This window comes from Lithobates pipiens, unplaced genomic scaffold (assembly GCF_037356315.1).
Source record: "Lithobates pipiens isolate NorthernLeopardFrog02 unplaced genomic scaffold, aLitPip1_a1.2 Scaffold_23, whole genome shotgun sequence".
Taxonomy (NCBI): Eukaryota; Metazoa; Chordata; class Amphibia; order Anura; family Ranidae; genus Lithobates; species Lithobates pipiens.
The window spans coordinates 6,853,319-6,867,227 of NW_027507785.1; the positions used below are offsets into that span (position 1 = coordinate 6,853,319).

At 49.4% G+C, this 13,909-nt stretch overlaps 1 protein-coding gene across 11 annotated transcripts in view; it reads left to right on the plus strand.

Moving 5' to 3' along the window:
- The window catches only part of ARAP1 (ArfGAP with RhoGAP domain, ankyrin repeat and PH domain 1), a 386,059-nt gene that overhangs the window by 135,438 nt on the left and 236,712 nt on the right, over positions 1-13,909 (plus strand). For all 11 annotated transcript variants that reach the window (XM_077451137.1, XM_077451134.1, XM_077451138.1 and 8 more), the window contains exon 2: positions 2,226-2,945. In XM_077451137.1, coding sequence (XP_077307263.1) covers positions 2,266-2,945 — 680 coding nt within the window. In that variant the 5' untranslated portion in view covers positions 2,226-2,265. The remainder of the gene's footprint in view (positions 1-2,225; positions 2,946-13,909) is intronic.

The following is a 13,909-nucleotide window of genomic DNA, read 5'->3' on the forward strand; positions in this document are numbered from 1 at the left end:
GTAGTGGCTGCTGATGGCGGCTTTCTGGTTCGCTTGTTGGTTTCCCAGTGCATCCTGGGAAATTGTATACCTGGAATACCTCCAAAGCAAAGATAAAGCCGAATAAAAAACCCTAAGGTATCATTTTTTTTTAAATGAAGCAAAGCAAACCCAACATGTGACCAGGAATGTAAGGTAACCATTTTCTTTAGTGACAGCGGGTTTGATTGGCATTCCGAGTGCTTTAAAAAAGCGTGTGCCAATGCCACATTTTGATGCAAGTGTAAAAAAGCCCTTAGAGCCACATGGACCCCCCAAAACATTTTACACACATAGAGGACTGTCGTCTTTTCTTGTATGGGGGGGGGGGTTTGCTAAATACGCAGTTTATTTCTAAGCACCGCTTCCATCAGTTCTTCTTTAAATGTTTCAAGTAACTCCACCCCATCCCTTTCCTTTTTAATTTTTTTGGAGGACATGACCATGAAATAAAATACAGTTTTAAAACACGTGTAACTAAATAAATGTAGCCACTACATTCACATTTTTTTTACATTTTATCCATTTCCAGGGCTTTTTTCAGCAGGAACTAGGGGGGAACTCAGTTCCACCACCTCTGGCTCAGGTCTTCTGCTCCCTGCTCACCACCATGACTTGGTAACACTGAAGTCCAGCTTCAACATATACAACAGCGTATCTCCCAGTAGCTCCCACAGGTCAGATCTCCCGCGCAGATCCCACCGAGTGCCGGGCAGGGACAAGGGAGATACAGATCATGTGCCCAGGGTTCAGTGCAGTCATGGGCAGGAGAGGGTGTGTGGTAGGCTGCGCCCTCTGTGGTCTCCATTTTTTCCCTGGTGACTAGTTGTTGAAGCTCCTACTCAGTGGCGTATTTAGGTTTTGTGCTGCCCTAGGCCTGACTAAACTCATGCACCCCCCAATTTAAATACGACCCACCCTTCCCGTCAGGGCCACACCCCTTCCTATTTAAGACACGCCCTGCCATCTGTAAACCACACCCCCTTCCTCTTTCAATTGATGGGCACATTGGCTGCGGTTGATGGGCACAGTGGCTGCTTTTGATTGGAACATTGGCTGCGTTTGATGGGAAACAGTGGCTGCGTTTAATAGGCACACTGGCTGTGTTTGATAGCACAGTGGCTGCATTTGATGGGCACAGTGCCTGCGTTTGATGGGCACAGTGGCTGCGTTTTGATGGGCACAGTGGCTGCGTTTTGATGGGCACAGTGGCTGCGTTTGATGGGCACAGTGGCTGCGTTTTGATGGGCACAGTGGCTGCCTTTGATGGCACAGTGGCGGAAATTGATGGGTATAGTGGCTGCGTTTGATGGCACAGTGGCTGCATTTGATGGGCACAGTGGCTGCGTTTGATTGGCACAGTGGCTGAGTTTGATGGCACAGTGGTGGTAACTGATGGGCAAAAAATTCCCCCCCTCCACAAAGTGCCGCCCTAGGCCTAGGCCAAATCGGCCTAGGCCAAGACACAGCACTGCTCCTATTGCATAATCTTCCTTGCAAGTGACTGTAGTATAGTATAGCTTGCTGGGAGGTACTATAGCCGGATAGGTGTTTCAGCTTAAAGGGGTTGTAAAGCTTTGTTTTTTATTTTCTAAATAGGTTCCTTTAAGCTAGTGCATTGTTGGTTCACTTACCTTTTCCTTCGATTTCCCTTCTAAATGTTTTTTTTTCTTTGTCTGAATTTCTCACTTCCTGTTTCTCCTCAGTAAACTTCACACCATCATCCGAGCGGTGTTTAGTCAGCCAGAACAGCTTACTGAGGAGGAACAGGAAGTGAGAAATTCAGACAAAGAAAACAAAGAAAAAAAAACATTTAGAAGGGAAATCGAAGGAAAAGGTAAGTGAACCAACAATGCACTAGCTTAAAGGAACCTATTTAGAAAATAAAAAATGAACCTTTACAATCCCTTTAATATTGCAACAAAGGTAAGATATATGACAGATGGTGGAGCTTTTAAGGAGGTGGGGGGGGGAGGGTGAGGGCAGTGGAGGGAGGAGGTTGTATGCACAGGGAAGAGCTACTAGTTGATGCCATTTGGCAGGTAGGTGAGTGTGGCGGGCATGGTTGAGTTCCTGCACCTATTCTCTGAGAAAAAAAAGCCCTGTCCGTTTCCATTATAATACTTGAGCCGTGAATTGCATAACATAGCTTATATCCTAATATCCTTGTTACTACAACCTCCCTCTAATTTTGCCTTTTGTTCCAGGTGTGGAGAAGTAGCAGTGATGAAGTGAAGGCTGTCCACGATGTCTGACGGGTCCTATCTCCTTGTGTCCGAATGGCTCCAGTCTATCAAATTGGATCTGTACAGAGACCTCTTTGAGAAACATGACCTCCGCCTGGTCTCGGACCTGCGTCACCTGACCGACGACTTTCTGCTGCACATCGGAATCCAACTTCCGGGACACCGCAAGCGCATATTGGCCTCTATCCACAAGTCGGTTCCTCTGGAACCACCGTTGGAAAATGACGGTAGTAAGCCGGTCCCTAAGAAGAGGAACGTCTTCGTCACAAAATCCTCCCAGCTTCAGTACCCGGGACTCGACCTAGAGCCCGCTGCCCCTCCAGAACCGCAAGAGAGCGCCAGGACCGCCCGCTCGCCACCTCCAATTCCACCACGGGTCACGCGCGTTCCGCCGCTAAAGTTCTCCACCACTCCATGCAAATCTGTTTCGCCAATCAGCTTGCTGGAACCTCAGCCCGCTGAGCAGGATCTCTCTAGCCCCACCATAGCCAGCTTTTGTCCTTCTCCATTTACTCCGGATGCTTTTGGGTATATGGACAACAATGAATATGAGGAAGAGCCTCCGAAAATGGTGGCCCCACCTTTGCCACTGAAACGCAGCAAGGTGCCGGAGTCCAAGAGTAGGACCCCTCCAGTGATTCCAGTACGACCTTCAAAACCCATGCCACCGCTGCCTAGCAGGTAAGGGATTTTGCTTAATGTGGGCAGTAGAGGGTTGAGCCTATAAAAGGGAACCTTTCTGTGGAAAATGTACCGGTAGCACAAGGTGCCATTCAGGGGCGGCATCTCTGAGGCAGTCTCACGCGTGCCTCTATACCCCTCTATCATGACTCTAATAGGAACACGTCTACAAAATTCCCTAGCCTTTGCATCCTTGTCCCTCCATCACCAGCTAGCAATCGTAAAGCCGTCCTACTCAGACAATAGCTCCTCATGGGCGGTTTTCTTGTAGACCAGTGGCTGCTGATTTCTTCCTTCTGATTGGCTCTTGATTCAGACACAGAGCGGGCATCTGTCCCCGCTACTGTAAAAACTTTAAGGAGCACCATCACACTGACTGCAAATAACGTTTTTTTGATGTCACCCCCTGTGAAGAAAGACTTAATTCCCCAGCATAGCCCCCTCCCTTGTTGCACATCAGGTGTGTGCAAGTACTGTCTGTGATGGCCCAGCTTCTCTGCCCCACCCCTTACATAAACTTTTATGTAGCTGCTGGGAGAGGAGTTAGGGGGATTTTATAGCAGCAGTCACCAACCAGTGGTCTGTGGACCACTAATGGTCCAAAAGAACATTTTGGTGGGCCCCAGGGGTTCTACCGCAAATCAACATTGTGGCGTGTGTTCCAGTGTTGTTCTCAGTGAGCACCAGAAGTCAATACTATCAGTGCGCATTGATATCCCATGTCTTCTTTGTAGTTCTGGCTCTTGTGAACTCAGAGGGAGGTGCCAGGGTGTAGCGCAGAGAGCAGGAGGAGGGGGCTTCCAATGGCAGACCTGATCACATACTGTGGGAGGGAGCGCGGAGCTTGAGCACATGGCTGGATAGGGAGGTGAGATTCAATGATGAGTCTGTGTAATGCAGCAATCCATGGGGGCAAAGAGACAGAGTACAGTGTGTATAAGGCACCAGTGTGATCCTGGGGGGAGGGGGGGGGGCAGAGAGCCAGAGCAATGTGTTTTATATGGCAGCAGTGTGACCTAGGGGGAGGGGGCAGAGAGCTGGAGCATTGTGTGTATAAGGCAGTAGTGTGATCCAGAGGGAGGGGTGCAGAGAGCCGGAGCATTGTGTGTATAAGGCAGTAGTGTGATCCAGAGGGAGGGGTGCAGAGAGCTGGAGCATTGTGTGTATAAGGCAGCAGTATGATCCAGAGGGAGGGGTGCATAGAACCAGAGCATTGTGTGTATAAGGCAGTAGTGTGATCCAGAGGGAGGGGTGCATAGAGCCAGAGCATTGTGTGTATAAGGCAGTAGTGTGATCCAGAGGGAGGGGTGCAGAGAGCCGGAGCATTTTGTGTATAAGGCAGAAGTGTGATCGAGGGGGAGGGGGTGCAGAGAGCCGGAGCAATGTGTTAATACGGCAGCAGTGTGACCTAGGGGGAGGGGGCAGAGAGCTGAATAATTGTGTGTATAAGGCAGAAGTGTGATCCAGAGGGAGGGGTGAAGAGAGCCAGAGCATTGTGTGTATAAGGCAGAAGTGTGACCTAGGGGGAGGGGGCAGAGAGCCAGAGCATTGTGTGTATAAGGCAGTAGTGTAATCCAGAGGGAGGGGTGAAGAGAGCCGGAGCATTGTGTGTATAAGGCAGCAGTGTGATCCAGAGGGAGGGGTGAAGAGAGCCGGAGCATTGTGTGTATAAGGCAGCAGAGTGTTCCAGGTGGAGGGGGGCTGAGTGCTAGTGTTCTGTCAAAATAGCAAATTCATCAAGACCTTTTATAAACAAATACGTCACTTCCAGCTACTGTAAGCTGCCAGTAATTGGAGATTTCGACAACTTGCTGTTAGGACACAACACCGGGATCTGTATACACTCTGGTACACAGTATTAGGAGCGGATATTGTTAGTCTGCTCCTGATACTAACCAACAAAAGGTCCGCCTCGGCGGCGGTGACAACTTTTTCCTCGTTATCCGCTGTTGTGTCAAAACAGCAAAGTCTTTGTGTACCGGAGTGTGCACGCTTGTCGGTGTTGTGTCAAAACGGCAAGTCATCGAAATCTCCAATTACTGACTGTTTACAGTAACTGGAAGTGACGTAATTGGAGATCTTGGTGAATTGGCTATTTTGACAGAACACTGGAGCATTGTGTGTATAAGGCAGCAGTGTGATGGGGGGGGGGGGGGGGGGGGGGGGCGAGAGCAGGAGCATTATGTGTATAAGAAAGCAGTGTGATCCGGGGGGGGGGGGTTCAGAGAGCTGGGGCAATGTGTGTATAAGGCAGCAGTGTGACCTAGGGGGAGGGGGGCAGAGAGCCGGAGCATTGTGTGTATAAGGCAGCCATGTGATCCAGAGGGAGGGGGTTCAGAGAGCTGGAGCATTGTGTGTATAAGAAAGCAGTGTGATCTGGGGGGTTCAGAGAGCTGGGGCATTGTGTGTATAAGGCAGCAGTGTGACCTAGGGGGAGGGGGGGCAGAGAGCCGGAGCATTGTGTGTATAAGGCAGCAGTGTGACCTAGGGGGAGGGGGGGCAGAGAGCTGGGGCATTGTGTGTATAAGGCAGCAGTGTGATCCAGGGGGAGGGGGGGCAGAGAGCCGGAGCATCGTGTGTATAAGGCAGTAGTGTGATCCAGTGTGTATAAGGCAGCAGTGTGATCCAGGGGGAGGGGGTTCAGAGAGCCAGAGCATTGTGTGTATAAGGCAGTAGTGTGATCCAGTGTGTATAAGGCAGCAGTGTGACCTAGGGGGAGGGGGAGCAGAGAACCAGAGCATTGTGTGTATAAGGCACCAGTGTGACCTAGAGGGAGGGGGAGCAGAAAGCCGGAGCATTGTGTGTATAAGGCAGCAGTGTGATCCAGGGGGAGGTGGTTCAGAGAGCCGGAGCATCGTGTGTATAAGGCAGTAGTGTAATCCAGTGTGTATAAGGCAGCATTGTGATCCAGGGGGAGGAGGTTCAGAGAGCCGGAGCAATGTGTGTATAAGGCAGCAGTGTGATCCAAGGGGAAGGGGTTCAGAGAGCTGGAGCATTGTGTGTATAAGGCAGTAGTGTGATCCAGTGTGTATAAGGCAGCAGTGTGACCTAGGGGGAGGAGGTTCAGAGAGCCGGAGCATTGTGTGTATAAGGCAGTAGTGTGATCCAAGGGGAAGGGGTTCAGAGAGCCGGAGCAATGTGTGTATAAGGCAGTAGTGTGATCCAGTGTGTATAAGGCAGCAGTGTGACCTAGGGGGAGGAGGTTCAGAGAGCCGGAGCATTGTGTGTATAAGGCAGCAGTGTGATCCAGAGGGGGAGGGGGCAGAGAGCGGAGCAATGTGCGTATAAGGCAGCAGTGTGATCCAGGAGGAGGGGGTTCAGAGAGCCAGAGCATTGTGTGTATAAGGCAGCAGTGTGATCCAGTGTGTATAAGGCAGCAGTGTGACCTAGGGGGAGGGGGAGCAGAGAACCAGAGCATTGTGTGTATAAGGCACCAGTGTGACCTAGAGGGAGGGGGAGCAGAAAGCCGGAGCATTGTGTGTATAAGGCAGCAGTGTGATCCAGGGGGAGGAGGTTCAGAGAGCCGGAGCAATGTGTGTATAAGGCAGCAGTGTGATCCAAGGGGAAGGGGTTCAGAGAGCTGGAGCATTGTGTGTATAAGGCAGTAGTGTGATCCAGTGTGTATAAGGCAGCATTGTGATCCAGGGGGAGGAGGTTCAGAGAGCTGGAGCATTGTGTGTATAAGGCAGTAGTGTGACCTAGGGGGAGGAGGTTCAGAGAGCCGGAGCATTGTGTGTATAAGGCAGCAGTGTGATCCAGAGGGGGAGGGGGTTCAGAGAGCGGAGCAATGTGCGTATAAGGCAGCAGTGTGATCCAGGAGGAGGGGGCAGAGAGCCAGAGCATTGTGTGTATAAGGCAGCAGTGTGATCCAGGAGGAGGGGGCAGAGAGCCAGAGCATTGTGTGTATAAGGCAGCAGTGTGATCCAGAGGGGGAGGGGGCAGAGAGCAGAGCAATGTGCGTATAAGGCAGCAGTGTGATCCAGGAGGAGGGGGCAGAGAGCCAGAGCATTGTGTGTATAAGGCAGGAGTGTGATCCGGGAGGAGGGGGCAGAGAGCCAGAGCATTGTGTGTATAAGGCAGGAGTGTGATCCAGGAGGAGGGGGCAGAGAGCCAGAGCATTGTGTGTATAAGGCAGGAGTGTGATCCGGGGGAGGGGGCAGAGAGCCAGAGCATTGTGTGTATAAGGCAGGAGTGTGATCCGGGAGGAGGGGGCAGAGAGCCAGAGCATTGTGTGTATAAGGCAGGAGTGTGATCCAGGAGGAGGGGGCAGAGAGCCAGAGCATTGTGTGTATAAGGCAGGAGTGTGATCCGGGGGAGGGGGCAGAGAGTGGAGCATTGTGTGCATAAGGCATGTAAAATTCATGTTAATGATCCGTGGGCTTAGTGGTCCGTGACGTCTGAAAGGTTGGGGTCACTGTTCTATTGAGCAGCCATTCTCAACCAGGGTTCCTCCAGGAACAGCTAGAAGTTCCTTGACCTACCTGTCCTCCAATCTGATGGTGCCTGCAGAGCCAGAAATATGACTGCAAGGGTGTCATTCTGGCCACCCCTGTAAGAGGGGCATTTTTCCCACTTAGCACCCCCAATGAATTTTCCCAATGACCCTTAACAGAGTAATCTTACCAGAGGTTCCTGGAGACCTGAAAATGATGTCAAGGGTTCCTCCGGGGCAGAAGAGTAGAGAAGGGCTGCTATAGGAAGTCACTTGAGTCTGCTGGGGCTGCTGACATCATATCCAAGATGGCGGCACCCAGCAGCAGTCTCGGGGCGCGTTAGCTGTACTGCAGCGCATTCTGGTGGGGTTTGCTCAGCTTTCCCGGGATCCCACGGGAAGGCCGGGTCATGTCCCCCTGCCCCGGGCACAGGACAGAATCCAGTGGCTCTGTAATAATGGAGAAGGTCACCAATGGTACACCTTTCCTTCTACGCACCAATGGCGATTAGTCTGTTCTCGCTAGCGCCTTTTGGCACAACCTTATTTTCAGAAAGTTGGTCTTTCAGCAGAACAATCCACTCTTTCATCTAGAAAACTAATTGTCAGGGGAACCTTCCAGGAGCAAGGAAGCTCATATTAGTTCATGGTGGAAAGGAGGCGGAGATAGGAGGCCGCTCACTGTTCCGCCGCTGTGGGAGGGGCTTGCGTCCTTGTAAAATGCATGAAAACTGATAGAGAGTTTAATAGGAAGACATAAACCCGGACGCCAAAATCTCACTTAATATTTAAAATGTTCGTGTAAGGGTTTACAAACAACTTAAGGTACTGAGGTTTGGCGCCATTCCACGAGCGGGCGCGATTTTAAAAGCGTGACACGCTAGGTATCTATTTACTTGGCGTAACATCATCTTTCACATTGTACAAAAAAAATCTAGTTTTCTTTAGTGTGATTTTTTTTTTAATATTCATGAAAAAGTTTCCCTCCCCCCCCCTGAAAAAAACGTGTTTGAAAAACGTAAAAAGTTGCAACGGCCGCCATTTTATTCCCTAGGGTGTCTGCTAAAACAATATATATATATATAATTACAAAGGTAGAGGAATGGGGAAATAGGCATTATTGCGGTGCCAACAACTCAAATGAATAAAGTTTTTAGAAAAATATAAAAAATATATAAAAAATATATGTTATAATATATTTACTGCAACATAATAAGGACAGAAATACATAACACATGTAGACGAGTAAAAATACTCATTTAAAATTTGGGGTGCACAAAGAATATCAAAACAGGGCCAGAGTGGTGTAGGCCTTGGTATGCTGTCGGGTCAGGTCTTCCCTACACGTTTCGTCAAATCATTGGCTTCCTCAGGGGGATAGGACATGACCAATAATTGAAAAAAATCATTCTACAGAATTAAAAAGAAAATTGAAAAATTTTGTATAACAACAATATCATCACAAACATCTTAAAGAAAAATGAACATGGTACCTAGAGGCGATTTAAATCTAGCAGACCCGGTCTCGAAACCTCAACCCACCCATTAGTGGGTGGGTCCCTAATATGGGACTTGGGTTTATGCAAATGGGTGGGTTGAGGTTCTGAGACCGGGTCTGCTAGTTTTAAATTGCCTCTAGGTACCATGCAGCTCGTTAATTTTTGTTTTAAGAGGTTTGTGATGATATTGTCGTTATGCTAAATTTTTCTTCATTTTTTTTTATTCTGTAGAATAATTTTTTTTTTTTTCAATTATTTTTCATGTCCTATCCCCCTGAGGAAGCCAATGATTTGGCCGAAACGTGTAGGGAAGGCCTGACCCGACAGTATACCAAGGCCTACACCACTCTGGCCCTGTTTTGATATTCTCTTTGTGCTCCCCAATTACCATAAGTAATATACAAATAATTATTATATATTGTTTTTAATGTAATTTACTACATTTTTCTATTATACGGAACAAATTCCTGAAGTTTGACGTTCTAACCTCCGACCAGTAATTTCGCAGTAAATAGATAAATGATAAATTATTATCTTATAATATATAGCATAATTATAGACGATATAACTCGTGCCTTTTCGGCCCCAGCAGATTCTCATTCTCCCTCTTACCTGTGTGAGAAAAACACGGGATTGTGGGTAATTTTATGCACATAAACACATTTTTTCCTTCTAGTTAAGAAGGCAGGGCTGGAAGGGAGTATTTGTCTTTTAGACACGCCCCCCCTTCTATGACACTGCAGTGAGAGGCGTGCCTCCACTGCAGCATGGGACCAATGGTACTTTACCATTGGTCCAAGGCTCCAAGCTGTCCATTGAGCTCAGTGCCTCTGACAAGATCGCTGAGATACAACCCTCGAAGCTCCATTTTTTTTTTTTTTTACCAATACTTTTGGAAATATAGTGTTGCCTGCAGAGTGCAGTGGTCAGGAGCATGTTATTTACAGCCCAACGTACAGAGTGCAGTGGTCAGGAGCGTGTATACAACCCAGGGTACAGAGCGCAGAGGTCCGGGGCGTGTATACAACCCAGGGTACAGAGCGCAGAGGTCTGGGGCGTGTATACAACCCAGGGTACAGAGCGCAGAGGTCGGGGGCCTGTATACAACCCAGGGTATAGAGCGCAGAGGTCCGGGGCGTGTATACAACCCAGGGTACAGAGCGCAGAGGTCCAGGGCGTGTATACAACCCAGGGTACAGAGCGCAGAAGTCCGGGGCGTGTATACAACCCAGGGTACAGAGCGCAGAGGTCGGGGGCCTGTATACAACCCAGGGTATAGAGCGCAGAGGTCCGGGGCGTGTATACAACCCAGGGTACAGAGCGCAGAGGTCCAGGGCGTGTATACAACCCAGGGTACAGAGCGCAGAAGTCCGGGGCGTGTATACAACCCAGGGTACAGAGCGCAGAGGTCGGGGGCGTGTATACAACCCAGGGTACAGAGCGCAGAGGTCCGGGGCGTGTACAGAGTGCAGTGGTCAGGAGCATTTCATGTACAGCCTAGTGTACAGAGAGGAGTGGTCAAGAATATATCATATACAGCCAGCATACAGAGTGCAGTGGTCAGGAGTATGTCACATACCACCCAGTGTATAGAGTGCAGTGTTTCGGGAGCATTTCATTTAGAGCACAGTGTATAGAGTGCAGTGGTCGGGAACGTGTCATATAGAGCACAGTGTATAGAGTGCCGAGGTCAGGAGCATGTCATACAGAGCCCAGTGTATAGAGTGCAGTGGTCAGGAGCATTTCATACAGAGCACAGTGTATAGAGTGCAGTGGTCAGGAGCGTGTCATACAGAGCACAGTGTATAGAGTGCAGAGGTCAGGAGCGTGTCATATAGAGCACAGTGTATAGAGCGCAGTGGTGAGGAGCATGTCATATAGAACACAGTGTATAGAGTGCAGAGGTCAGGAGCGTGTCATATAGAGCACAGTGTATAGAGTGCAGTGGTGAGGAGCGTGTCATATAGAGCACAGTGTATAGAGTGCAGTGGTTAGGAGCGTGTCATATAGAGCACAGTGTATAGAGTGCAGTGGTTAGGAGCATGTCATATAGAACACAGTGTATAGAGTGCAGTGGTTAGGAGCACGTCATATAGCGCACAGTGTATAGAGTGCAGTGGTTAGGAGCGTGTCATATAGAGCACACTGTATAGAGTGCAGTGGTCAGGAGCATGTCATATAGAACACAGTGTATAGAGTGCAGTGGTTAGGAGCACGTCATATAGCGCACAGTGTATAGAGTGCAGAGGTCAGGTGCGTGTCATATAGAGAACAGTGTGTAGAATGCAGAGGTCAGGAGCATGTCATATAGAGCACAGTGTATAGAGTGCAGAGGTCAGGAGCATGTCATATAGAGCACAGTGTATAGAGTGCAGAGGTCAGGAGCCTGTCATATAGAGCACAGTGTATAGAGTGCAGTGGTCAGGAGCATGTCATATAGAGCACAGTGTATAGAGTGCAGTGGTCGGGAGTATGTCATAAAGAGCCGAGTGTATAGAGTGCAGTGGTCAGGAGCATGTCATATAGAGTACAGTGTATAGAGTGCAGTGGTCAGGAGCATGTCATACAGAGCACAGTGTATAGAGTGCAGTGGTCGGGGGCACGTCATATAGAGCCCAGTGTATAGAGTGCAGTGGTCAGGAGCATGTCATATAGAGCACAGGGTATTGAGTGCAGTGGTCAGGAGCACGTCATATAGAGCCCAGTGTATAGAGTGCAGTGGTCAGGAGCATGTCATTTACACAGGGCCGGTGCTATCACTAAGCAAACTAGGCAGCCGCCTAGGGCGCACTGCTTCCTAGGGGCGCCCGGCCACTGGTTTCCCTCCATGTCTGCAGGCTGCAGCGTGTAACTGAATAAATGGATAAATTACTGCGCCACCTAAAAGGGATGAGCTGCCAACACAACCATGAGACGAATCCCCTTTATTTCTAGACGGCGGAGGCACAACCTCAGGTGCTGCTGAATTTATTAAGGGCCGGTTCACACTGCGGGCGATGCGAGGCGACATCGACTTGCCTCGCCGCGACCTGCCGCGACCTCAGCGGCGATTTGCAAATGACTTCTGTATAGAAGTCAATGCAAGTCGCCCCGAGGTCGCCCGAAAGTAGTACAGGAACCTTTTTTCTGAGTCGGAGCGACTCGAGTCGCTCCTCTCAGAACGGTTCCATTGTACAGAACGGGGGCGACTTGTCAGATTGCGGCGAGGCAAGTCGTGTCGCCTCGCATCGCCCGCAGTGTGAACCGACCCTAAATGTTTTGATCTCCAAACATCTGAATGGAGCTCTGATATTTCACTGGAGACCACCCTGTGACCTCACTGGAGACCACACTGTGACCTCACTGGAGACCACACTGTGACCTCACTGGAGACCACCCTGTGACCTCACTGGAGACCACCCTGTGACCTCACTGGAGACCACCCTGTGACCTCACTGGAGACCACCCTGTGACCTCACTGGAGACCACCCTGTGACCTCACTGGAGACCACCCTGTGACCTCACTGGAGACCACCCTGGGATCTCACTGGAGACCACCCTGTGACCTCACTGGAGACCACCCTGTGACCTCACTGGAGACCACCCTGTGACCTCACTGGAGACCACCCTGTGACCTCACTGGAGACCACCCTGTGTCTCACCTCCACCTTCCCTATAGATGGACTGATTATTACGTTGCCTCATTTGTTGTCTTTCTATCTTGTGGGCTGCTCATGTTTTCACATTGCGTCATCCGCATTACTTTTCATCCTTGGAAAAAAAAATGTCTGTATTGTGTTTTTCTTCACTTGATATTTCTCACGTGGATTGTATATCACCCTTTTGTGTGTCCCTAACACTTATATGTGTTCTCCGGTTCGCATTTATTTGTATGTATTTCGCAGTGGTCAGGAGCATGTCATATAGAGCCCGGGGTATAGAGTGCAGTGGTCAGGAGCATGTCATATAGAGCACAGTTTATAGAGTGTGGTGGTTAGGAGTATGTCATATAGAGCACAGTGTATAGAGCGCAGTGGTCAGGAGCATGTCATATATAGCACAGTGTATAGAGCGCAGTGGTCAGGAGCATGTCATATAGAGCACAGTGTATAGAGCGCAGTGATCAGGAGCATGTCATATAGAGCACAGTGTATAGAGCGCAGTGGTCAGGAGCATGTCATATTGAGCACGGTGTATAGAGTGTGGTGGTTAGGAGTATGTCATATAGAGCACAGTGTATAGAGCGCAGTGGTCGGGAGCGTGTCATATAGAGCACAGTGTATAGAGCGCAGTGGTCAGGAGCATGTCATATAGAGCACGGTGTATAGAGTGCAGTGGTCAGGAGCATGTCATATAGAGCACAGTGTATAGAGCGCAGTGGTCAGGAGCATGTCATATAGAGCACAGTGTATAGAGCGCAGTGGTCAGGAGCATGTCATATAGAGCACAATGTATAGAGCGCAGTGGTCAGGAGCATGTCATATAGAGCACAGTGTATAGAGTGCAGTGGTCAGGAGCATGTCATATAGAGCACAGTGTATAGAGTGCAGTGGTCAGGAGCATGTCATATAGAGCACAGTGTATAGAGTGCAGTGGTCAGGAGCATGTCATATAGAGCACAGTGTATAGAGCGCAGTGGTCGGCAGCGTGTCATATAGAGCACAGTGTATAGAGCGCAGTGGTCGGGAGCATGTCATATAGAGCACAGTGTATAGAGCGCAGTGGTCAGGAATATGTCATATAGAGCACAGTGTATAGAGCGCAGTGGTCGGGAGCATGTCATATAGAGCACAGTGTATAGAGTGCAGTGGTCGGGAGCGTGTCATATAGAGCACAGTGTATAGAGTGCAGTGGTCAGGAGCGTGTCATATAGAGCACAGTGTATAGAGTGCAGTGGTCAGGAATATGTCATATAGAGCACAGTGTATAGAGCGCAGTGGCCAGGATTATGTCATATAGAGCCCAGTGTATAGAGCGCAGTGGTCGGGAGAATGTCATATAGAGCACAGTGTATAGAGCGCAGTGATCAGGAGCATGTCATATAGAGCACAGTG